The sequence below is a fragment of the Nyctibius grandis genome, chromosome 23 (assembly GCF_013368605.1).
Source record: "Nyctibius grandis isolate bNycGra1 chromosome 23, bNycGra1.pri, whole genome shotgun sequence".
NCBI lineage: Eukaryota > Metazoa > Chordata > Aves > Nyctibiiformes > Nyctibiidae > Nyctibius > Nyctibius grandis.
Genome location: NC_090680.1, coordinates 1,546,236 through 1,572,011, shown reverse-complemented (window position 1 = coordinate 1,572,011; position 25,776 = coordinate 1,546,236). Strand labels below are relative to the sequence as shown.

General features: G+C 47.1%; 1 protein-coding gene across 3 annotated transcripts; it reads left to right on the top strand.

Moving 5' to 3' along the window:
* On the top strand, window positions 1–25,571 carry ATP1A1 (ATPase Na+/K+ transporting subunit alpha 1). Of its 3 annotated transcripts, none has more exons than XM_068417553.1 (23): window positions 1–314; window positions 6,794–6,901; window positions 8,142–8,201; window positions 9,202–9,405; window positions 9,761–9,874; window positions 10,402–10,536; window positions 10,734–10,851; window positions 11,324–11,592; window positions 12,658–12,856; window positions 14,303–14,412; window positions 15,581–15,715; window positions 16,271–16,463; window positions 16,957–17,132; window positions 17,644–17,780; window positions 19,631–19,781; window positions 20,318–20,486; window positions 21,095–21,249; window positions 21,610–21,733; window positions 22,516–22,661; window positions 22,786–22,916; window positions 23,502–23,603; window positions 24,724–24,815; window positions 25,247–25,571. In XM_068417553.1, the coding sequence occupies exons 1-23, from the start codon at window positions 303–305 to the stop codon at window positions 25,273–25,275; spliced, it is 3,069 nt and encodes a 1,022-aa protein (XP_068273654.1). In that variant the 5' UTR covers window positions 1–302; the 3' UTR covers window positions 25,276–25,571. The 3 variants fall into 3 exon arrangements, with proteins under 3 accessions (XP_068273654.1, XP_068273653.1, XP_068273656.1); XM_068417552.1 differs by lacking the exon at window positions 1–314 and adding an exon at window positions 574–862; XM_068417555.1 differs by lacking the exon at window positions 1–314 and adding an exon at window positions 584–664.
* Window positions 25,572–25,776: the final 205 nt, after the last annotated feature.

The window sequence follows — 25,776 nt, the reverse complement described above, 5'->3', positions numbered from 1 at the left end:
CGGTGCGGAGGGCCGGGGAGGGGCGGGGCGGTGTGGCGAGGGCTCTTTATGCGGTGGGAAGCCGGCGGCTCTCGGAGCTGCGGGCGGCTGCGGCGACACAGAGGAACGACCCGGGCGGGGGCAGAGCGGGGCGAGGCGAAGGAGAGGAGCCGCGGAGGAAGGAGGAGGAGGAGGAGGAGGAAGGCGAGCGGCGGCCCGGGCGCTGCTATTGTTCCGCACCTGCCGCCGGCCGGGACACGTGGCGCCGCTGAGCCCCGCTCCTCGCCCCCAGCCGCCTGACCCGCACGCAGTCGCCCGCCACCATGGGCAAAGGGGTGAGCGGCGGGGCCCGGGCGGGCTGGGGCGGAGCGCATGGCCGGGGCGTGGGCGTGCGGCCGGGAGTGGGAAATTCAAGGAGCCGGACCGTTGCCGGTCCCCCTTCGCCGGCGGCTGGGGCGCGCGGGAGGGGCGGCCACGTCGTGTGTGAGGGCGGCGGGGCCGGGGCGGGCGGTAACGGCCGTTAGAGGGCGGCGCCGGTGCCGCCTGCCCCCGAGCAACGTGCCCTGGCGGCCGCCTGCCGCCGCCGGTGGGAGAGGAAGTAACGGGGCGGGGGGAGACGCACACGCCGGCGGGCTCTGCCCGCGGGCCCGGCCGCAGACATGACCGCGGAGGGGGCCCTGTACCGGTGAGCCCGGGCCGGGGGATGGCCCAAACCCCCGCCGCCTTCCTCCTAACGCCGAGTCCCCCCGAAAAGGGGCCTCCGGCCCCCGGGGCGTGTGAGGCCCGCAGCCCCCAGGGCGTGTGGGGCCCGCAGCCGCCGGGACTGGCGTTATCTGATGCCCTTTTGGAGCGGAGCTGCGGAGCGTGTCTGCTTCCCGGTCCCGTAAGAGTACTTTAGACTTCTTGAGACACGAGGGCCCGGGTGGGGGGGGGGAGTAGGGGAGTTGTCGGGATTATTAGGGTTTATTAGGGCTAATTTGCCTATTGGTAGCAGTGAGGGCCTGATGGGAGTTGGTGGCAGGAGGGAGGTGGTCGCCCCTCACTCTCGTGTCTCTCCTCTTAATTGGCATAAAAGCCTCCCACAAGGCCCTGCAGCAGTGTTGTTTCTACCTTATAGCCCACAAGGAGAAGTCCTTAATTCAGATCCTGTCTGTTTAACTAAAGAAAAGTGTCGGTGAAGGCTCTTTAACACAGGAGTGAAGACTTTTTGACGCTGGGTGTTGTGGTCAAACACCCGTGTGTGGAGCAGAAACACCTCTTGGGTTGCTCCGATTTTATTTTATTATGTTGAAAAAGTAAAGACCAGTTTCTGGGTTTTATTGTTTGGATGTTTGTTTTTTTCCCTTCAAATACTTCCCTGTGTATCTTGTATAGTTTGAGGTGTGTAGACCTTTATTTACTTTTGGTTTAGACTCATTCCTAGAAAATTCCCAAATTTCTCCACTTTCTGAGGAGAGCGTGACGGCGCGGGGCCTTGAGACGCAGAGGTGGTAGCGTTGCCCCTGCCTCCAGGTGTTCTGTGCTTCCCAAGCGCTGTTCAAACATTGGTTTGACTTTGCTTTGTCCTCATGGGTGCGGTAGGACGGCGGCAATGTTGATACAACTGCGTGAATAGTAGGGGAGCTGCGAGAACATGGCTGAACGGACAGTTACTTGGAAAAGGGGATCGAGGAGTGCATGGTGTGGGTTTTGGGGAATTTTTTTTATTTTGTGGGTTGTTTCCTCAGTGAAGTCCTTTTGATGCTTGGCAGCCCAGCGTGATGTTTTTCAGCCTGACGGGCAACAGGCAGCGTGCACAATAAGAGATCGTCTAGATGTAAAATATTGAGGGGGGATCTGGTGTCGTTGCAGCCTTCTCGGATGCTTTAAATCATCAACAAAGCCTTGGACTTGTGTGTATGTGTATGACTGCAGTGCAAAAGGCTTCAGGGGCTTAGGCTGCCTTGGCTGGACTAATGGGAGGTACAAACGCTTTCTAATATAGGAGGCTGTTAGCGGTCTCGCTTCTATTTCAGATTTCATAGGTTGCATGGATAATAAAGCAATTGGCCTGAAACTGAAGCGCTGACGCGAGGAATAATTCAGCAGTGTACGGCTGCCTCAGGCTTTCTGGTAGCAAGGCACAAGATTTGTTTGTTTAGCGGTGAGAATGCATGCGGGTAATTGGGGACCCTGTGAAAAATGGGGATGTGAGAGAGCAGGGCTGTGAAAAAGGCAGTGTGTGGTTGCAACACTGAACAGCATGTGCCTGCCCTGCGTTAAGGTGCCTGAAAAGGAAACCTCTTTCCCATGGGACCATGGGATGGGAGAGAAAGTAAGAGCGTAAGTGTGAGGGAACAAGTTCCTTGTCTCTGTGGCTGTGAGGAGAAGCTGAGCGGAGCGTCTGTTTTACTTTAAATGGTAACGGGACAAGGGGAGGGCCGTGAGCTGCCTGGGTATGTTGTTCAGCCCAAAAAGCAGATTATCCGAGGGGGTGTGCGTAGTGGAGGAAAGCAGACGGGATTTCATTTCTGTTCAGAGCTGCCTGGAAGCTGTCTGCAGCCAGCAGCGCATTTCACTCGGTCTCCCTCGCTGCACAGGCATAGCACACAGTCGGTAGTGAGTGCTTCGGGTTGCTGCTGGAGGTCAGTGCTAAACGCCTGAACCCCAGTTGAGGGTTTTTTCCTGTAAGAAACTAGGAAGGCTTATTGCATAATGGACCAGCTGAGGGGAAATTATGCAAATCAAAGCAACCCTTATCTGGTGCGTTTAAGAAATCTTATATATTACTCTTCCCCCTCCCCATCTTTTTCATTCCCACTTTTTATTACTATGGCTAAAGGATACTCCTTTTGCCAAAGAAGACCCTGGGCCTAGTCAACGCACACTTTTGCAAAAGCAGCGTAACAAGTTGAAGGGTTTCTGGCAAGTGGTCTGTACGTGCGGGTTGCAATCCCACAACCAGTGGGATCCTGACCTGCTGAAAACTGCAGAAGGTCATGCTTCACCCAGGCCTTTTCAAGGGGTAGCTGAAGTCACCAGCCCTTCTAGGGGAGAACTGTGTCCAGTGTCAGTCCACTCATCTTCATGTGTTTGACAACTACTAGAGATTTCTGGATTGATGGTAAAGATGCACTAATATTCCAGGCAAAGAAGTGTGGGAGACAACACTCTATAGTTGGCACAGCACCCAGAAAGCAGGGAGGGTTGCTCAGCTGTGCAGCGGTGGCATTTGGAAAGCCAGCTCTGCACTGGGTCTTCAAGCAGTTCCACCAGAAGCAGAGGTGTTTGTCCTGATATGCAGAGAAGATCTAAGGTGTGTGGGTGGTCCTGTTTTTACCCTGATGATGAAAACCCTTGCAAGATTTAGATACCTTGTCATGAGAGCAGAGCTTGTGCTCCCATAATTTGGGAAGCAGCAGTCTGCTCACAATGAGCAATTGCTGGCTGCTGAGGAAAAACTGCTTTGTACTGTCCTAGTCTGTTCGATTGATGCGGTTGATTAGACTTTTGGTGAAAGGTAGGGGATGAAACATGGCTCTTGGGAGGGAGTAAGAAGGATCCAGAGAAGGCATCCGCATCTCTTGCTGAGGGTCATGGAGTGATGTTTCCAGTCCAATAGGCATAGTCCATATCATGACTCATCTGGTTAATACGTTTACTGAAGACTGTCTCATGAGGCAGCAGGACAGTAACTTTTCTGTTTTCTCTGCACAGTTGATTATAATGACATAAGTACTAGAACAGACCAGGCCTCCAGAGACTGTGTAATTTACTTTGGCTTTTACTTGACATTTCTTGTTGGACTAGGTGATGTTAGAATAAGGTACTTCTGAGCTTGTGTGCTAATTTCCTCCTGTTTCCTGGTCAATCATGGCTTGTGTTGAGAACATCAGCCCTGAATGGCCAATTAGTCCAGAGCCAGAGCGGAAAAGCATAAGCTGTGTCTGAAAGACAATAGGATTTTCTGGGGGCTGTATAAAACTTCTTACACTGGTGTGTACAAATGTTGGGCTTAAGCCAATGACGGGGGGGGGGGAAATCTTGCATGGAAAAAAAAAAAGCTGTGTTGTTTTTTCTGTGGCAGTTGTGATGAGTCAGAGTTCCTAGGCTAAGTCAGGTAACAGGGGTGACATTTCTGAGACAGACCTTCCTTTGTGCTCAGGCCATGTGATTAATTCTCTGTAAGATGTGGATCTGGAATACCATAGTCCTTCTCAGTGTACGGCAGGAAAAGGAGGGGAGAGCAGGGAAATCCTACAGCGCTGAGGGGTGGGATGAACCCCTTGTCCCGTGGCAGCCCAGCCAGCACAAGCCTTTGTTGAACAGATTGGGTTCATCTTGCCAGAAGAGTGGCGATGGCCCTGAAGGCACAGAACAGGGGCAGGACTTTGACTCTGATCTCTGAGTTTGGATTTGAAAGACGGAGCAGGAAGTTCAGGCACTGCATGAAATGATCCTTTAGCAGGAGCTGAAAACGATGCTACTGACTTACTTTTTCTTTAAGGGTAGGGTGCAGTACTAAAGCAACAGAAGGGAAGGTACTGTGCTTTATTTTTTTTTTTTAAATTGAGGAACTCTGAGCTCCTCCATAAGATGGACTCCAGGAAGACCCAAATACTTGGGTGCTTAAAGTAACTCTTATCTGCTTTTTGTCCTGACTGCAGCTGGTCACTGGGGTTTTTGTTCAGGGTTTTTTAAGCAAATCATGCTTGAACAAGGGCAGTGAGCCTTTTCATGTTTGCCCACTTGTAGGTCATGTGTGCAGCTGAAAGATCTAAATGCTCTTATATTCTTGGGCTGTTCACTATTGCCCCTGATAAGCTGAGTAACTGTGCTTCTCACAGAAGTTTCAAAGAACCAGGAGGTTTTTAGATCACCTGCAAGAGCTTGCCAAGCTCTTCTGGGGGGAAGGGGTGAAGCTGAAGGTGATGAACTGCTAGTCAAGGCACCAGCTCTTTCACCTTCGTTAGAAATCATTTCTCATCTCAAGCAGTAACCAAGAAGCACATGTTCTGTGCAGGACTGGGTTTGGACTTGTCTGCTAGAGCTCTAGCAGACATCAAAAGTTGTTTCCTTCAGAGACTGAAGGAGAGAGATGCTTTGTGGTGACTTTTTTTGAATTGCCCCATGGCAAATTCTTGTGATGCTGGAATGCAAGAACCGTGCTGGTTTAAGTTCTGTGGCTTTCACTTTCTTAAGAAGCGAAATGGGAGTTTAGGTGCAGGGAAGAGAATGTCAGGAATGCTGCCAGTCTGTAGGTCTGTGTCCTTTTCCTGGACGAGTGGAGGCAAACAGATCAGCTCCACTTATTAAAAACTGTTTCTATTGCACAGCTCCGTAGCTGCATGCAAGGATATGGGGGGTGTGAAGCCTCCCTTCTACTGAACAGGGCAAGAGAGGGCTTCTGTGCATGTGAAATGTATGACTATGGCTGCAGAGTGGTGTGCACAGTTTACTCTGAGCAGTTAAAATCCTTGTCTAAATGTGACTGATGGGTTCTTATAGAAAAGTCGTGACTTTTTTTCCCTTTTTTTTTTTTTGGTGTAGTTTCACTTTTGGTTTTGGTTTCTACTTCTCTTGGAGTAAATAATAAAAATTTCCTGTGCTTGCTGCTTAACAGGACAGTTCTTGGATCCTAACAATAGTTTCTGTGTCCAGATCACTCTCAGGAATCCAGTTTGTGATCTGAGGTGCTCATGCAGAGATCAAGCAAGGCGATGCCTTTGAAACCTTTTCTTAATCTTGTTAAGTTTGACTCTGGTGCCACTAACTGCTGTTTCATCTCAAAATACTTCTCGGGGATCTTATTGGGTGAAAATCTCATCACATAAAGCTTGGCAGGGATGTGATAGGTCCCACGCAGAAGGGAAGGGAGGGAAAAGCTGCTGTTGGAAGCTTGTGAGTCTGGAAGTGTATGGAGTACTTAATGAAGGAACTGCACTGTGAGGCTGTCCTGGTGCCTGGTTTTGGTACCTTACAGGGTGTCCAAAATTCTTGCAGTTTGGGATTATTTCTGCCTGTAATTCTTCTGTACTTTTTTTTTTTTTCTTTTAAGTGATGTTTATATGCGCTACGTCATGATTTGTTTGTCCTTAGGTGCTTGTTTGCACCATCATGACAAGATCTAAATCTCTGCATGATTTCATGGAGAGTTAACCATAACGAAAGTAAATGAAAATCCATCTGAATAAAGAGGCTTTAAGCAAATCATCTGCTCTGTGAAGTGTAAGCAGGACCGAGCACAGATTGAACCTGCGACAGTGTACTACTGCTCTGTATACCCTTCTCGCTGGTCCCACTGCCATAAATTGAAAGCAGATTTCTGTTGCGTAACCAGCCAGCTAGAGTGCCAAAGGGAGAATGAAAGTGTTGGAACTTATCCCCCAGATCTGACCAGTCAGAGATACCACCTCTTATTTATCTTCAGTTGATAGGCTGCTCCTTGCCAGAGGATGTAGAAGGCTGAGAGGGGGGAGGAGGAGTTAATGCCTTGAAGGGAACATACGTATGCAGTCAGGAATTGGTTTCTTCTGCTCTTCATCACTTTTTCAGCTTGAGCTGGGGCTCACACATCGAGACTGACTGAACAGCGTGTAGCTTGCTTTCCTTCTAGCTAGACTTGCACAATGGCTGGCTGTAATCTGTGTGTCGGGGATGCTGTTGAGCAGTCTTGTCTGCTTACTAGCTTATTTTTTTTATTGATTGAAGTGGCATAACTTTAATAAACTGTAATCATTTTGTCTGCCTGGCAGTCTCGTGTGCATAGTTCATGTCTACTGCTGTAGAAGTTGACCGTAAAGAGTTTCTAACGGTACTGTGTTTTCTTTTGCAGGCTGGAAGAGACAAGTATGAGCCCACTGCTACATCAGAGCATGGAGCGAAGAAGAAAAAGGGGAAGAAGGAGAAGGACATGGATGAGCTTAAAAAGGAAGTCTCAATGGTAAGAGTGTAGGGCATGGAAGGAGCATCTTTAAGAATGTTCACTACCCCCAAAGCCCTGTGCCTCATGTGACTAAAAGAGAAGAGAGCTGGTCTGCTGACAGCATGGTGTGACTGAAGGCACTAATCTCCCTTCTTGTCCCATCTGTCTCCAAGACAGACACGCTGCAAGTGTTTCAGCATGAAGATGACCATGCAGTAGGCCCTGAAAACATCACTTCTCAAAAGGCACTTGACACAGAACCCAAGTCTCTGCTTGCCTGTGTTACCCGTAGCACAGTGTAGCTGCATTTCCTCACCCAGGCAAGCGCTGTCTGGATAGCAGCATTGCAGGCTTTATTGTGCTGTCATGTGAGTTGGACTGCTGTTTTCATTCTAGCTGAGGAGTTGAGTCAGTACAGTGCCATTTACTGCTGGCCTCTGCTCAGACTGACTTCAGTATTGTTCCTTCTAATCATGTTTGAGGCTGTGGGGAGTGTTCCCATCCTCATCTGTGAATGCTGGATGATGCTATACATCTGTCTGAGCATCATCCAGCTTAGATCTGCTCTCCTTGAAGATGATGCAGGTTTTGTTTCTGTGCTGTGGATTTGAGCCTGGGCTTTCACATTTTTGGCCCCTCTGTTAGGGAGAGGGTGTGCTAAAGCTGGCTCCAAGATGAGATTTTTGTGTTCAGTAGTGATGCTAACTTAAAGCATCTGCTCCCTCCAGTACAACCTTTTAAGTGAGGCACTGCTCTTCACCAACGTGATCCAACTGAAAAATAGCCTGGCTGTGGAAAGGAGCCCCTTTGGGGGAAGAAACACTGCTTAAACTGGCAGCGTTACTTAAAAATGGATGATATCTTCTGTACGTTCCCACCTTCCTTCCCAGCTCCTTTCCTTTGCTGTCCTTCCTTACCACCTCCCCCCAAAGAAAAAAACCCAAAAACCCAAACCACTGAGGCTTGACAGAATCTGCTGTGGGTGTAAAGACTATACTGAGATATAGTCAGAGCTTGTTTAAAAAGCTGTCACGTCATACCCAAATAAATAATCACAAGAACGATAAAGATGAGACCGCTTTGAGTTGTGGGATGAGACTGAGATTCTCTTCACAGAGGAGATGAGCTAGAGTCTTGCTATCTCACAAAACTGTTACAGATAGGAAACCTGGGGTAGGGGGTGGAATTGCTGAGCTCTTGCTGATCAGCCTGCAGGGACTGTGATCTCTTCCCCCTCCAACCATTTCTTGTCTTTCAGGATGACCACAAGCTGAGCCTTGATGAACTTCATCGTAAATACGGAACAGACTTGAGTAGGGTAGGTAGACTTTGTTTTCCCTCCCTCCTTGCCCTGATCTGAAAAGGAACAGTCTTGGCTCAGAGCATTTCACAAAGGGAGATCTGGGTGGTCTGGTGGTTTTTTTTCTTTTTTTTGTTTAATCTCCCTTCCTCCAGTTAAGTTTCCCAGGCTTTGGGAGAACTGTTGAGCTCACAAATACTTCTCTTCATCCTCCCACTGTACAGCCTGGCTGCAATACTTTGTTAGAAACAAGGTCACTGTTATCTGCCTCTGAATTGTTCCAAGGTCAAGTTGATTCTTGGATTTATTTTTTTTTCCCAAGGAGCTTGTAATAAAGGAAAATGTTTATTATATTGCAGATGTAGTCTAGTGAGCTAGCACATGCCCAGAGACTTAATGATAGCTAGTAGCAGTTAAAATTTTACCCTTTTGTAGTAAGAGGTGTGCAAATGTCCTAGCTAACCTCAAAGCCCAGTGAAGAAGCACTGCAGTGGTTTTGTACCTTTGCTCTTGTGTGATTTGCTTAATGCGTGTTTTGCATGAGTGCATATAGCAACAAGTCTGCTGTTACTCTATAATGGCACAGAGACTTGCATATTTCTGTCAAAGACCTTTGTTTCTGAAAGCTGAACTTCTGAACTTCCTGGAAGGCCAATCCAAAGTGTCATCACCTTTATGGCCCCTAGCTTTCACTTATTCCATAATTTGATAGGATGGATTGCACTAGGCTGTTGCTCAGAGCTCAGTCTGCTGCTGTAGCCTTCTTGTCCTGCCCTTCTTCAGTGTTTGTAGCCCCGTGGCCTGTGCAGGCTCCTCAAATAGCATCCGACATCCTGTAGCTCCTCTTTTGACATTAGACTTTCACATCCTGCACTTGTGTTGCAGAGCCCTGGCAGATGTGGAGATCTCCATTGCCTGTTAGCATCTCCTTGTTGCTATGGTAGAACATGAACAAATTCAGAGCTACCTTCCCCAGTCAGTCTTGCCACGACGCCTGTAAAAGTAATCTCTCTTCTAGGGTTTGACTCCCGCACGTGCAGCAGAGATTTTGGCTCGTGATGGCCCAAATGCCCTCACACCCCCACCCACCACGCCTGAATGGGTGAAATTCTGTCGGCAGCTCTTTGGAGGGTTCTCGCTCCTGTTGTGGATTGGTGCTATTCTGTGTTTTCTGGCTTATGGCATACAAAGTGTGATGGAAGAGGAGGCCAACAACGATAATGTAAGTAAAAATGTCTGTTTTACCTCAAAGGCAGTCTGAGCAGCCTGTTTGGCTCAAAGCAGATTAACTTCCTCTAAGCATTCAGTCCAGAAGCTTTTCCCATAAGCACGGGAAATTCAGTGTGTGAGCTTAACATGTCTTGGAGTGCTTCCACATAATGAAAGGAACAGCCGACTTCCTACACGTTGTGGTAACAACACTAGCCTGTGGACGGCCTTTGTGTACAAAATGCGCAAAGACTGCAAGTACCTCCATGCTTTGTAACGGGGCACTTAAATACCAAGCAATTTATCTGGACAAACTGGAAGCCTTTCAGGCAGATTGTCCTCTGACTCACTTTCTCTGCTCCTTGTAGCTGTACCTGGGTGTTGTGTTGGCAGCTGTGGTTATCATTACTGGCTGTTTCTCTTATTACCAAGAAGCAAAAAGTTCCAAGATCATGGAGTCCTTCAAGAACATGGTGCCTCAGGTATGGAATACCTCATTTCCTTGAGATCTGCCAAGCTGTAACTTGCTCAAGTTTATTAACTGTTTTAAACATCAGCTTCAATTGCAAAAGGCCTGGCTGCTAGTGTGGGTTATGAGCTCTTAATTTCAAGGGGTCTATGAGACTCCTTCCTCTTTATGTTCCAAGTAGCTTTGCTAATAGGCCAGGGCAGTTCCTGGCACCCTGTGAGTTCTGCCAGCTTATTAACATTCATAGGACACTTTCTTGATAGTCTGGGGAGTTCAGTAATTGGTGTGATAAGCACTAAAACTCGGATTCTTTCATGGACAGTCTGTATCATACCTAACTATCCTAGTGTCACCTTGGCAACAAGGTACTTTAATATCAAGAAAACAAAAATAGCTTTTTTCTTAATTAATATACATATCGGACATAAACATCTTAGTGCAAGCAGAAACCTCATAGAACCATAGCACAAGTACTTGGATCTTTTGAACCCCTTCTTAAGAGTTGCTTTTGACATAGATTGTTTCTTTGCTGTCTTTCAGCAAGCTCTTGTAGTCAGAAACGGTGAGAAGATCAGCATAAATGCTGAAGGTGTTGTAGTTGGAGACCTAGTGGAGGTGAAAGGAGGAGACAGAATTCCGGCCGACCTTCGGATCATATCTGCACACGGTTGCAAGGTACAGCAGTGAAAGGCTGTCTGAAAACTTCATTGTGAAGGGTGATGAATTAGTCTGGTTTCAAAGAATGTCTTCTATGCTGTGAATGGGTAGTGGAGTGGAAGAGAATGGTGGGGGGAGTGCCTAGTGTTTTATCAGCCTTCATTGCTGAAAGCATCTGCCTGCTTGTATATGACAAGGTACTCTCTTCCATGTAGGTGGATAACTCCTCACTTACTGGTGAATCAGAGCCTCAGACCAGGTCTCCAGACTTCTCCAATGAGAACCCACTGGAGACCAGGAACATTGCCTTCTTTTCCACCAACTGTGTGGAAGGTATGTGACTCTCCTACTTCCCTAAAGTATTAACAATGCTAGGGACAGAACTGCACAGGTAAGCAATGCAAACACTGTGTGAGTTTAGTGTATTAGTTGGTAGCCTACTACTACTGTGCAAAAGCAGGATCTTTCTCAAGAGCCTTGGGGAGAGAAAATGTGCCTCCCCTTAAAGGAGGGAAGAGGACACTGTCTACTTGAAGGTGGCTTCCTCTAATTCCCTGTAACCTGGGGTATAAGGGAGAGGGCATACAGCTTGACCAGTCACACAAGAATCCTGTGCAGCACTTATCTCCATTTATTTCTCATGCTGCTAGAGAGTAAAAAAAGCTGCAGTGGGAGACTTCAGTCATTGCAATGCCTACCTGCATTGTTGTGGGCAAAGCTTGCTAACTCTAGGACAGGCTGAACAAACTCAGTTTATTGTGTGTTGGGAAAGGTTTTTGTTTTCTAAAACCTGTCTCTCTTCTAGGCACTGCCCGTGGCATTGTCATTAGCACTGGGGATCGCACTGTGATGGGCCGTATTGCCAGTCTGGCTTCTGGACTGGAAGGGGGGAAAACTCCCATTGCCATGGAGATTGAGCACTTTATTCACCTCATCACTGGAGTGGCTGTGTTCCTGGGTGTCTCCTTCTTCATCCTTTCGCTCATCCTTGAGTACACGTGGCTGGAGGCTGTAATCTTCCTCATCGGGATCATTGTTGCCAATGTCCCTGAGGGGCTGCTTGCAACAGTCACAGTGAGTGAAGTTGGGAAAAAAAGATTGAATGACTTACATATATGGTTCTTAAGGAAGTGGAGTGATTTCATGCTCAGTGTGCATTCATGGAGGTAAACAATAAAGTAGTGGAAGGTACTCTGTGGTGAGTGTAGGTATACTGTGTATGGTGTATAGCTTTGTAAATTCAGTGTACTCAGGCTAGTTGGCCGAATCAATGTCAAGTTCTGCAGCTGTTTTTCTAATGAAGATGGATCCTTAAGCTAGACTTGCACAGAGGCTTGGCATTGTAGAACTGAAGTGAGCAAGACTAGCAGTTCTGGACTCATCTTGCCTTTTTCTGTGGCAAGAAGGGGCTTTCCTGTTACAAGTGTTCAGGGTTTCTACACTCACATGCACACCAGCCCCTCCAACCGTGAAGGGCTGGCAGAGCATCCAGCAAGCTTCACTCTAGTCCTAGCTTTTGATCTGGGACCTGGTAGAGGTTCTTGTAAGTTTGGTTTCCTGAAGAGGTGGTGGGAGTATCTAGATGTGCTCAGCTGTGTAGAGGGTGGTGGTGGACAGGGCTAGAGGCTTCCATACAGCCTTAGGAGGCAGAGCAGCAACTGAGCCAGGGAATGAGCAGTTGGGAGCTGGAACCAAATAAAGAGCCTCTGGCAAGAAAGGGTAGCTGGGGCTGCTCGCTTCCTACACCAGTAAGTTGCAGCCCTATCACCAGAGCTATTTTGAGTCTTCTCGTATGTGGCCTGCTTCCACCTATTTTGAGAGTCCCTATGATTAGGGAACTGCAACTTTAACTAAAATGTTAATCCAGGGCATGTTATTTCCTTCCTAATGCACTGAGAAGCAGGAGACTGAAGCCTTGGGGGTCCTTTTCTAGAGGTTTTGTGATGAGGAAAATGTCATTTAAGTCTAGCAGCTGGGGCTAAATATTGCTGTTTATTTTGCACTGGCAGGGTGAGCATGAAGTTAGGGAGTCACTGCAGGGCACATCAGCTGGTTGTCTTTCCATGCCCACAGTGAGTTGGGCAGCAGTGTATTAGTGCAGAAGCACATCTAACCTGTCATCTTCTTCCTTGTCGCCAGGTATGTCTGACACTAACAGCCAAGCGTATGGCTCGTAAGAACTGCTTGGTGAAGAACCTGGAAGCTGTGGAAACCCTGGGCTCCACATCCACTATCTGTTCTGACAAAACAGGCACTCTGACACAGAATCGCATGACGGTTGCGCACATGTGGTTTGACAATCAGATTCATGAGGCTGATACTACAGAGAACCAGAGTGGTAAGACCATCTCTTTGTGCTTGAGGCATTTCATTAGAAAATGGCTTTTTCTGGGGCTTTCTGTACATCTAAGAATCCATGTTTCTAGCCCTCCAGTCCAAGTGAAGTCCACAGTGCAAGGACTTCTAACATATGATCTACAGTGAGCATTAAAAGACTTGAGGTGACACGCAGAAAGCTTTGCGCTGTACCACAGTTCTTTTAAGGCCTTAAACTGCATATAGGTGATTTTGCTCAGACTGACTCCACTGGAATTTGAGCCTCTTGACTGTTCAGCCCCTTATGTTTGTCCTGTGCATAGAAATATTTGCTATTCTGTACTTCAGAGTACCAGATTATTTTTGCCAAAATGTATCTGATGAAATTGCCCCATCTTAAGTCTGCTGAAAGTGCGGACAGCAGAGGTGTTGACCCTGATGATAAGTTACTTGAGACTGGACATGGAAATTTCCCATGTTGAACTAGATGGCTGCCCTTGAGCAGGGGTTTTCCCAGAACATCCTTGTTGTGTTTGCAGAGCGGTAGCAATGAATGAAGTGGCTGTAAGACTTCACCAGGAAGTTTCTTCTAGATATTGATAGAATCTGAAATCTCGGTGTGCTGTGCAATTGAGAGGTACTTATCTCTCCAGAACTGTTTTGTACAACCAAATTCAGGAGTTTCCTAGCTGTCATCTACCTTGTGAAATGTTGTGCTTGCAATACATTAGCATAAACTTCTTCCAGTGGTGCTGCTGCACCCTGCCCCCAACCACTCCAAAACATTGTGCTTGTCTTAACCACTTAAAAAGCTGCTTTGCTGTTCTTGGTCTTTAACACTAGTGCAAAGTAACAAGCTATAAATAAAGTGTTATTTGGAAGCACTCAGTTTTGGCCTGGCAACGGTTGACTTGGCTGCAGTAGAAATAAACCTAGAAGATTTCACTTCATGGAAAGTACATTAGCTTATCAGTTAACTGTGTGTTCAGTTCATCTCCCTTGAAGCCAACTTAAAAGCCAGCACGGGAGAAGCAGTATCTTTCTTTATTTAAGCATTGTTCCTTTGGGAGCTATTTCATCTGGCTCCTGGGTGATGGATAAAGTGAGACAACCTGGAGGTGGAACCCAGTGTCCCTTACACAAGCCCCTCTGGAAGAATGTTATCTGTCCAGAATTCCTTGGCTTTGTCAGCATGGCCTCTGCTGCTGCTGGATGCAGCTGTTAGTGGAGTCTGGAAAGCAGAGGTGTCCTCTTGCACTGTTGCTATTTCACCCTCAGGTCTTAAAATAATCAGCTGCTCATTAAGTACCTGGGAAGGGAGGAGGATTGAAAGAGATGTAGTGTGCTGACAGGCTCTAAGTGTTCCCTATTTCTGAGGTAAAGGCTTCTTGCTATTAAGCCTGTGGGATTTTGGGCTTATGTGATTTTTTGCAAGGGGAGCTTTTTGACATTCTTCCTCTGCTTTCAGGTGCTTCCTTTGACAAGAGCTCAGCTACTTGGAGTGCTTTGTCCAGAGTTGCAGGTCTCTGCAACCGTGCTGTGTTTCAGGCCAACCAGGAAAATGTACCAATTCTTAAGGTGAGTTCTTAAAAGAAGTGTTTGTCCCATTCCCCACCACTGCCCTCCCATAACAGTAGTGAGATTACGTCCTGTGGGTCACAGGAACCTGCCAAGTAGAGGTATCTGCCACTCTTAATCTTTTCTGCAGTCTAGCACTCTTACAGGAGATGTGCTATGGGCAAAGGAGATGGGACTGGGAAGAGACATTTCCCACAGCAGACTCCCTGCCATCCACTAGCATCTACAGTCTGTTTGGGAGGTCAAGGTACTTCAGATGGGGCTAGGAAAAACCAGAAAGCTTTCCTAGGCATTTCCCAATGTCTCGCTGTTCCAAGAATCGCTATCTCTGGCATTTGTACACTTAAAAGCTCCAAACACCCAGTTCTGGGAGCTGTGAGAACTAGACACCAGAGCTGGGGGAGCAGCAGTTGTGGGAGACTGTTTGTCTTTAGCCAGTCTGTTCTAGCTGGCAAGTCTTGGCTTTTTAAGCTTTTCCTGCTCGAGTGCTGGTGCAAATGCCGGCATAACATCAATTCAGTTTCCTGCTTCTGAACTGTGACCCAGCCAGGACTGAAATTAACTGTACAGTGCTTATAATCTGACAAATATTAGTCATGTTGCTTAGTAAACTTCTTCCCAAGGGTGTTCTGATGCTTTGGTAATAGAAATGATGAACAAACTATTTTTTCCTAGCACTCCTCTGACTATAACTTCAGGTCATATTTTCTAGACCTAAGATAAAGAGCTGGAGTTCTTCCCATCTAAGGAAGACTTGGGAGAGGGGGGAGTCTTGAAATGTCTTTAGATACCAAAAATGAAAAAAAAAAATCTCATGGACAAAGAGACCAGAAGGGCAAGAAATATTTGGTTTAAATTGCAGCAAAGGAAACTCAAGAAGGACATTGAGCACACACAGATCTCCAGAGCTGAGAACCCCCATCTACAGTCTCTACCAGTGCTAACCTTATGGGAGAGGAGGCATGGACAGATTAAATCTTCTCTGCCAGAGGCTTGATAAGCTCATCTTATATTGGGGTGGGAGAGCCCAGTCAGTACTAGATAATAGAATTATTTATTCTTTGCTCTCGTATCATGTTATGTAGAAGCTGGGACTGGGCTGAGATGAATGCACCTTTTTTTTTTTTTACACTGGGATGTATGCTTTGATAGCTGTCTCTTTCCTCAGAGAGCAGTGGCGGGAGATGCCTCTGAGTCTGCACTTCTGAAATGCATTGAATTGTGCTGTGGTTCTGTCAAGGAGATGAGAGACAGGTATCCCAAAGTGGTGGAAATACCATTTAACTCTACCAACAAGTACCAGGTAAGCGTGTGTCCTCTCGAGAGAGAGATGCTGTGTGAAGCAGTTATGTAAATTTGGATGCAGTGTGCCTCAAAACTTGTTTTGGCACCAAAATCTTGCCTAGCCATTAATTGCTTGTGGACTGCTCAAGACTATAAATTTGAGTTAATGGACCATGCTTAGTTACACTGTGTAAGAGCTGGAGCTGCCTTGACACTATGGTGTCAGCTGCTGAGAAAAAACAACAGTATGCTTCCCCCGAGTGCAGCAGTAGTGCATGGAGAATGGAAGAACTCGAGTCTGGGAACAGGAATGAACTGCTGGGAAATTACCTGAACAGGTGGAACTTGGATACAAAAAAAGGCCATTGAAACATCTGTGATAATATGTTAATGTTAAAGTATACATAGTAATTCCTTATCTTGTGAACCTCTTTAAAGTGCAAGTAAATGAAAACTAGAGCAGAATATCACGAACTGTCCTGAGCTACTGTAGTCACAAAACACTGAGTGATAGTGATTACTCGTGACCTTCGCAGCACATGTCTATAGAACGGTTTCATTTCTTCCACCCTAGCTGTCTATCCACAAAAATGCAAATCCATCAGAATCCCGTTACTTGCTGGTGATGAAGGGAGCTCCAGAGAGGATCTTGGATCGCTGCAGCACCATTCTTATTCATGGCAAAGAGCAACCACTGGATGAGGAAATGAAAGATGCTTTTCAGAATGCCTACCTTGAGTTGGGAGGCCTCGGGGAGAGAGTGTTAGGTAAGGAAAAGCAGCCTTAATAAGTTGGAAAAGATTTGTCCCTCATGCTCCTGTGCAGAGTCCCCACAGATTAAGTGTTGTACACTGTTCCTGCAGTGTAACCATAGTGTTGAGTCAAGGTCACTTCAGCAATTCATATAGGAGCAGTTCTGCCTTTAGCCTTTCATCTAAAAGGCAACCTGCAGGGTCTTGTCTGGCCCAGCAGCTGGGTTGCCTAGATCAAAATTAAGCAAAGCATTTGGGACCTTCAGTCTCCGTGGGGCCACATGGTATTAGATTTGCTCCACTGCATGTGAACCAAGCTGTGTCTGGGCACCTAGCAACAGCTATTAGTTATCAGAATATGAGCGTGACTCCTGCCTCAATAGCCCTGGCTAAACCTCTGACTCTGCCCTGTTATTCTTGCGTAGCTGTTCGCAGAAGCAATAAGCGTTCACTCTCTCTGTCTCCTGACATGTAGGAACAAAGTAAACATGGGTTTGATGTGTTACAGGATTCTGTCACTTGGCTCTGCCTGATGAGCAGTTCCCCGAAGGCTTCCAGTTCGATACAGACGACGTGAACTTCCCTGTAGACAAACTCTGCTTTGTAGGACTGATGTCTATGATTGACCCTCCTCGTGCTGCTGTGCCAGATGCTGTTGGCAAATGCAGAAGCGCTGGGATCAAGGTAGTCTATTCATGGGTTGAAAACAGCCTTGCTCTATACCTGTGGATATAAAGGGCTTCCCTTACTCTCTTTGTTACTGTAATGTGAGTGAAGGGAAGTACCGATCAGGATTTGATTAGTACTACTTCAGGCAAATACAAATGTATGTTAATGGATTGAAAAATGAGTTAGACTCCAAACTGCTAGGGCACTGGCAGGTGCTGATGGCATGTGGTTTGGCTCAGGTGTGTTCTGCATGTCCCACAGTGCTGAGATGAAAGAGCGAAGCACAGGCTAGAAACAGAACTGGATCCGTTGACTCAGGATTAACAATTTTCTTTGTCTTGCATCCACCTCAATCCCTTGCATGCTGGTAACAGGTTACTGCCTGTACCTCAGGCTTGCTCTGTGCCAGGGCTTGCTAGCAGAACAAAAGCCACGTGGCCTTTTCAGTCTCGGGGGACCCTGCCTTTTGGGCAGTGTTGCTCTGCAGTACAGGCAAGGCTTTCACAGCAGTCTGTTTGCGTTTCAGGTTATCATGGTTACTGGAGACCATCCGATCACAGCCAAAGCCATTGCTAAGGGTGTCGGCATCATCTCTGAGGGCAATGAAACAGTAGAAGATATTGCTGCTCGACTCAACATTCCTGTCAGCCAGGTCAACCCAAGGTACTGACTGGTGGGGAAGGCCAGAGCTGTTCAAAGAATTAAGCCCTTGCCTTGCTCCTTGCTTTGGATAATCCCTCAGCATTTGTCTCTAGACATGAAAAGCTTGGCATCTGCTTAGCTCAGCATGTTGTGGCTCTTCAATGTGTATCACGAGTTATGTGAAGAATGCACAAGGCTGTCTTGAATGTGCATGTCTCTTGCACATGGGAGGTAGTTAGGAGTAAGCCCTATAAGAACACTCAGGCAGCTTCTTCCATCCTTTCTCTGCCCCGTAGCTGCCTGTCCTGATGGTCTGTCCCCACACTGGGGGAAAGCAACAGCTGTCTCTGTGGAGTCTTTTGGAGGCTAACTTTTTCCAGCTGAGCGTTTGCCCTGCCTGGTTCGTGTCACTGCACAAGCACCATGTGCTGGCCCAATGTAGCAGGCAGGAAAGTATCTGAAGTGGCAGGGGGGAGGGAGGTGGCTGTTTGGGGACTGTTTTGAGCGGTGCTGCTGCAGAGCCTGAAACTGCGTACTCCTGTGATTCCAGACTTTAAATAGAGGCTAGGTCTTGTTTTGCCCTCAAACATAGACTTAGTCAAGCTTATTTAGTAAGATACCTTACAGGTTCATGGGAAAACTGGTAAAAAGAAAGCACCTAGTTTGTTAGTCACAATCCAGACTGAATGGACTACTGAAAGTAAACTGTTGTGTACTGTTTAGAGACAAGAGCTGAAACATCACCTATGAACTAGATCACTCAAATCCTGGTTCTGTCCTTATTGCTCTCAAACTCTCTTCTGGGTCTGATTGCAGGTGGGCAAAGGGAGCAGGACGTGGGCTGGGTAGAGGAATTGACACTAGTCAGTAGCTACAGGCAGAATAAATGTGAAAATGGAATTCCTTCCTCTCAGGGGTTAATGTTTGCCTTCATAGCCTGGTGCAAAACTGAGGCATCCTCAGAAAATGTGCTTTGGCATAAGTGGGCTGTTTGCAGAATGGCTGGGCTGTCCACATTGCTTAGCTTGACCCAGCCTGTGTTTGGGCTGGAGGGTAGCCATGTCGCTTATGAACTGTGAACAGAGACACCCTGTGGAATGAAACTGCTCGGGGAAGACAAGTATTGTGGCTGAATTCTTCTTTTTTTTTTTGAGGGTAACTTCACAACCTAGCAATGCAGGCCAGGGATCGCTGGGCTGTGTGACTGAGCAGGTCAGCAGCTGGCTGTAAGGGTGGGGAAGGAATTTCCCTGTCTAAACTGGGTGATGTCATGAGCTGTGTGGATAGTCTTCTAGACCTATAAGGGATGGTATGCTGGGTTAGAGAGGTGGTATTTTGCTGTAGCATGCAGACCAAACCAGTCTAAATATAATGTTGCATGCTTTTGTTGCTGAAGAGTGTAAAATAGTCTGAACTGGCACAGTGTGAGCTCTCTCTGTGAAGAGACACGTGTAGATCATCAGTGTGTTGCAAAAGGGATTGCCTGCAGAAGACCAAAGCATCTCTTGTGATGTTGGAAGCTAACTGCCTGAGCCAGGGGTTCCTTTCTTGCAGAGAGGCCAAGAGCTGTGGAAACAACTAGTCTTTGCCTTGATGCATTTTTAAAAGCTGTAGAAAGAATCAGTCTGTTCATGGGGCTTTTTGTCCGTTGCTTGGCACTGTCTTGTCTTTTTCTTTGTGTTCCCCATCTACCTTTTAAACTTGGAGCATCAAACTTCTGTGCAGAGGCTGCCTGGGTTAGTATTTAGTCACAGCAGGAGCTGATCTTCCACTAGAGCACTGAAGAGCCATAGTTTTATGAGGCAAATACAACTAATGAGAAACTTGGTTTAACTCGTGAAGGGAAACATTATATTGTCTCTTGATTGCAGGGATGCCAAAGCTTGTGTTGTTCATGGCTCAGATTTGAAGGACATGACCAGTGAGCAACTGGATGACATCCTGATTCATCATACAGAAATTGTCTTTGCCAGGACATCTCCTCAGCAGAAGCTTATAATTGTGGAAGGCTGTCAACGACAGGTAAAGAGAGGGAGGCCAAGGATTTCATATTGGAGAAATCCCCAGACATATATAAACTACCAACCAGTGCTGCCTTCTGAAGTGGCAGGGCTTAGTCTTCTCAGTGCCCTCAGGTAAAGGGCCAGACTAGATCTCAGTCTGTCAGCAGCCTTCAGCTGCTGATGTCAGGCCACTCTGCAATACGTAAGTATAGGACTCTTGCAGGAAAACATCTTCAGTTTGTCCTGAGGCTTTCTTCTGATCCTAGGATGTTTGTTAACACACTTAATTCCTAAATGCTCCAGAGGTGCTTGGGAGAGGAGGATTCAACATGTTTCTGTATTGCCCAACATCTCCTTTGGAGAGAGCAGCATGGTTCTCTGATAAGCCTGGTCAGAATGGGGAAGGGGGTGAGGGGAGGACAAGGAGTAACTGAGGTCTCTATAGCAAAGTGAAATAGGTTTTTTTTATGCTTCATCTCCTGAAAGACAGGAGAAAGCTTTTGTGCCCAAAACATATGATGATTTCAGTCTTTCTATCCCTCTCTTTGTGACTAGGGTGCTATTGTAGCAGTCACAGGTGACGGTGTGAATGATTCCCCAGCCCTGAAGAAGGCTGACATTGGTGTTGCTATGGGTATTGCTGGCTCAGACGTCTCCAAGCAGGCAGCTGACATGATTCTGCTGGATGATAACTTTGCCTCCATTGTCACTGGGGTTGAAGAAGGTGAGTTTATAACTTGTGTGCAGTGGTGGCCAAGTGGCATGCTTCAGTAATGTTACTTACTGATTCCCTCTGAAATAGAGGCACCTGGAGGGCTCTCCTTTATTTGAGCTTGTCTCCATGACAAGTGTTTTCGAGGAGGGCAGCACTTTCCTCCTCCCTTCAAAGTCATCTCCCTTTCCATGGGACCAGCACAACCCTTTGGGATGGGCAACAGTAGGAAGCAGCTGAGTAACAAAAGCTGCCTTGTCCTTTTGCCTAACACTGACCCTACAGTCATCTCTGCCAGCTGAGTCTGACACATTTTCCTCCCTGATGGAGCAATAGCTCTCAAACAGGAGCAGAACAGAGGGTACCTCCAGGGGCTCTTGATGGTCTTCAGAAACCAGGGCTTAGTATCCTACTGCTGTATGAGGTGAACCCTGATAGCTGTGACTGAAAATCTTACTCTGTATAGGTGATGCTGTGCGTGGAGCACACAGTCTCACCCTTGCATGCAAGAGAACTCTTCAATTTACTGCACAGCATTTCAGTGTTACCACTGGAGCTGCCTATGAGCTACCTGGCTGCCTTCTGCTGATAAGTGAGAAGTTCTCTCTTCCTTGCCCCAGGGCGTCTGATCTTTGATAACCTGAAGAAATCTATTGCTTACACCTTGACCAGTAACATTCCTGAAATCACGCCGTTCCTGATCTTCATCATTGCGAACATACCCCTTCCACTGGGAACAGTCACCATCCTCTGCATTGACTTGGGCACTGACATGGTGAATGTCTTTTTTTTTTTTGTCTCAAGAAGAAATGCGGGTGTTCTTAGGTGCCCTAAAGAAAGGGCAAGTGGAAGAAAAATGCTTAAATACAGTTTTCTCTAGTGTTCTGATTTAAAATAAGTGACCATTTGATACTCCCTTAACCCATGCTTCCTGTCTTATGGCTCTCTGAGTCTGAGGAACCTTCAGTTCCATGTAAGAACAAACTGAGGCTGGAGAAGGGCGGGGGTAAGGTCCTTCCCAAATACTAGAGCTAGGGCTTTTGGGCAGTGTTTCTCAGGCTGAAAACATGGGGCAAGGAAGGTTGTATACAGTGGAAAATTGAAACTTCTAACAGCAGTCCTACCACCTCCAAAGGTCCCTGCTATCTCCCTGGCCTATGAGCAAGCAGAGAGTGACATCATGAAGAGGCAACCCAGAAATCCCAAAACAGACAAGCTGGTGAATGAACGGCTGATCAGCATGGCCTATGGGCAGATTGGTAAGCTGCTCTGTTTTCTCTGGCATTGATCTGAACTCGGTGGTAGCAGGGGTTATACACCATCCTGAGTCAGTGACTGTTCTGCTTCTTTTGGTAGGGCTGAGGTTTGGGATGTCTAAACCAGAACCTCAGGCTGTTAAGAACTTGCCGTTATTCTGTCCCCATGGCACACAGCGGTGGCTTGTGCAGCTTGATCCATTGAATCGCTTTCACAGTAATTTTGTTTAATTGCATAGTGCTGTAAAGGAACTGGCTGACAACCAGCTCTCCTCTGGTTCAGACTTGTTCAGCAAGAACATAGATCCCATTGTTAGGTTAATTAGAAGTAAAGGATTCTCTCCAGCGTATCCCTAAACACACAGTATTAGGGGCTTTGATTAAAGGCAGCTACAGAGACATGCCCAGTTCACAGGACGGGAGCTCGTGCTTAATTGCAGCAGACCTTGGGAACCTTCTTGGCTGTATTTTGCAAGGGTTGGGGGTGGGCAAGGCTTAATGAGAAGACAAAGGGAGTTTTATCTCGTGTCCTTGAGTACCATGCCATCACAGCACAGGGCAGAACAGAAATAACTCTGTACAAACTTGGGAGCAGAAGCCGCTCAACAAAAAGGTTGCAGCTGAGTTTGATGTAAGTGTGAACTATTTCTGTAGCTGCTGCTTGGGAGACTGAGCCCCACAAGAGTAATTTTTTAGGTGGTTGGGGTCTCCTGCAAACTGCTTTCTGTTATAATTGCACTGCACAGTAGCTTCATCGGTTTTATCATCCTTTCTTATCTGTTCAGGTATGATCCAGGCCCTTGGAGGTTTCTTCACCTATTTTGTAATCATGGCAGAGAATGGGTTCTGGCCTTCTGGCTTGCTAGGGCTCAGAATTCAGTGGGATGACCGATGGATTAACGATGTGGAAGACAGCTATGGGCAGCAATGGGTAAGTTTTGAGGCACAGCTTAGAGGCTGCCAGCCAGACTACTAATACCTGCTGAACTTCATGTGAGCACCAGAGAGCAAAGGCAGCATGTCTGAACGAGTGCTCTGCTTTGTCTGCTTCCTAGACCTACGAACAGAGGAAAATAGTGGAGTTCACTTGCCATACAGCCTTCTTTGTCAGCATTGTGGTTGTGCAGTGGGCAGACTTGATCATATGTAAGACCCGAAGAAACTCTGTCTTCCAGCAGGGGATGAAGTAAGTCAGGCTGTCCATGGAGGACTTAGAATTGGACTCTGTGTGTTCTCTACCACATGGCATTCTAGTTCTTTGTCCCAGCAGTGTCTGGGCATCTTGGCATAAGTCTTGAACAGTCTGGTGCCTTGGTAGTGGATAAAAGAGGGACTGGGTGCTCTCTTTCTTGTAGTACCTGCTATGGTCATCCAGCTGAGACAAAGTGAAATGCTGACTTCTGCTGGTATTGTGTGTGGGAGCTAGCCCACCTCAAAGGACAGTGACATACTCCAGCACACAGCCTTGTGCAGCAGCAGAGCAGCTGATGTATCAAGAGATCTGGTGGCATGAACCCCACCCTCCTGAATTAGTGATGAAAGCAATTGCTGGTTGACTTATTTGTGAACTGGAATATCTCTCTCTGGAGATGTAAAAGACCCTTGTGACAACTGTGCCATCAGCTTGGATGGCCTGGTAGTCCCCACCAGATGGACTTTTGGGCTAGACCAGAATGTCTGTTTCCATTCACTACTGTGTGACAACTAGGTGTTTTTTAGGATGTCATCTGTGAAAGTGCTTTGTCCCTGACTGCTCTCCTGTTTCTATTAGGAACAAGATCCTAATATTTGGTCTCTTTGAGGAGACTGCTCTGGCTGCCTTCCTCTCCTACTGCCCTGGGATGGATGTTGCTCTAAGGATGTACCCTCTCAAGTAAGTTGCATCACGCTTTTTGTGCAGCAGGCTGTACCACCGAACAATAGTGCTTGGGTGGAGAGATGGATAAACAGTTGTGAGCTTGTGGAACATGAAACCTAGACTTAACCCAGAAGAGCTCAGGCTAGAGGGTGTGAGTGATCCTTTGCTGTAGTGTGGCACACCAGGGGTTTGCTTTTCTTTAGTGCTTATGGGGAGTCTGCAGTTCAGTGCCCCACTGAAAATTAGCAGCAGAACTTCAGTTGTACCAACGTGCTGTAGTGCAGCTGCTCTGGTACTTACTTGCATGGGCTATTTTTATGGGTAGGGGACTGCACCTCCACAGAAGGTCACTTGAATTGCTCTAAAACATAGGCCAGGTGACTCTTCTTTACTAAAGAACTGGTGATGACATCTTGTGCCTTTTTCTACCTTCCACAGAAATAGCACCAGTAGTAAGTCTTTTGAAAGATGCTACGTAGGCGCAGATGACCAGTTGGTGCATAGTAACTTTCCTAACAGTTGGGAGGGTGCCAACATCTTAAGCATTGCTCAACAGCATTGCAGCATGTCATGGCAGGGTTTAGTCTCAAACTTCAAACCTTCCTCTGGCTTCAGTGCCATGAAATTTTCATGGCAAAAAAAATCCTGGTACGTCTTGTGTTCCATTCAGAAATGTTGTCTGGAGTTTGGCGCTGAAGTGTGGGCATTTCCTAACAAGAAAGCTGGCCTCTGCCCAGCGCCTGCAGCAGCTAGATGTTAGCACGTGTAAATCATAAGGGAAACCAGTGCAGCTCAAGTGAGCAAGGCTGTGGGCACAAAGGTTATGTGTACTTAGAGGAAATATTGCTAGATTAATAGGCGGGGAGGTGCTGGTACAGAGATGAACAAAGGGGTTATGACGCACCTCATGCTGGAATTAATATCCAGAAGTAGATTAACCTATTGCAGCAGAAAACTTGGTGGTAATTCTTGGCTTGGAAGACTCTTGGCTGAACCACAGCCTTGTGGGAGCTGGCGCACTGGCAAGCTGGGACACGCCAGCCTTCCTGCGCTCTTCCATGCCATTAAGTCAGAGCTCTGCTAGGCAAAGAGCGTCTCTGCTGCCTGTGTTCTCACTGTCTCCTCTCCCAAACAGGCCGACCTGGTGGTTCTGCGCTTTCCCATACTCCCTCCTCATATTCCTGTATGATGAAGTCAGAAAGCTCATTATCAGACGCAACCCTGGTGGTAAGACTACGCTGTGAATCTGTGTGAATCTTCCCCACCTATTCATGCTGCTGAGCTCAGGGACCCTCAGGGCCGAGCACTGTGCAGGGGTGTATTTTGCTGTGTTTGCCCTTCCTCAACATTAACAGTGCCATTAGTTCAAATTAAGGACTTTGTCCCTCTCCCTGCATTCTCCTGCAGTATATGAAAGTACCAATGCACTGAAGTAGATGGAAAAGACCAATTGATGCTTGGGTAGTTCTAGAAAGCTGGAACAGGGCCTGAAAGCTGCAGCACATCAACAATTTGGCAAGATTTTTCCATTGTGTGATGGGTCACTTACTAGCTCAGGTGCTACAGTGCAAGTTTTCAGAGCATAAAAGGAGTTCTCATGAACCTCGTACTATGTCTGCCTTAAGACTAATTCTGCTTTCTCTCTCCTTTTCCTTTAGGTTGGGTGGAAAAAGAGACCTACTACTAAAAAGCGCCTGTAAAACATTCCACACACAGCCCATGCCACCTCTCCACCATCTCCCCTGTGTGCGTACTTCATCTGTGCAAGTGCAGAACTGTGCCTGGGCATGAGTGAGCTGAAACTAAAGGAAACATGAAGAAACATGGACTGGAGGAGGCTGGGGTGGGGGGAGTGTCTGACCATCAGTCCATGGGGATGAAAGTTTAAGTAGTTTTATGTGCCTTTTTGTTTTTGTAAAAGGAACCTGAAGATTTTATATGTGGATTTTTACAAATAAAGATGATTCTAAGAGGATGCCCCCACACGGTCTGAGGTGGATGGTTTTTTGTCAGGGCAAAAACTGGTTCAGGGCAGCCTGCCCTCCCTGCTTAGGGTGTGGTGGTGACAGCATGGGTTAGCCCTTGGCTTCCCATTTTTGTAGCAGGGAAGAAGCAGAGCTGCTTGTCCTGGAGACAACAGCATGCGCAGTTTTTAAAAGCCCTGGTGCATCCCACTCTGTAGCTCAGT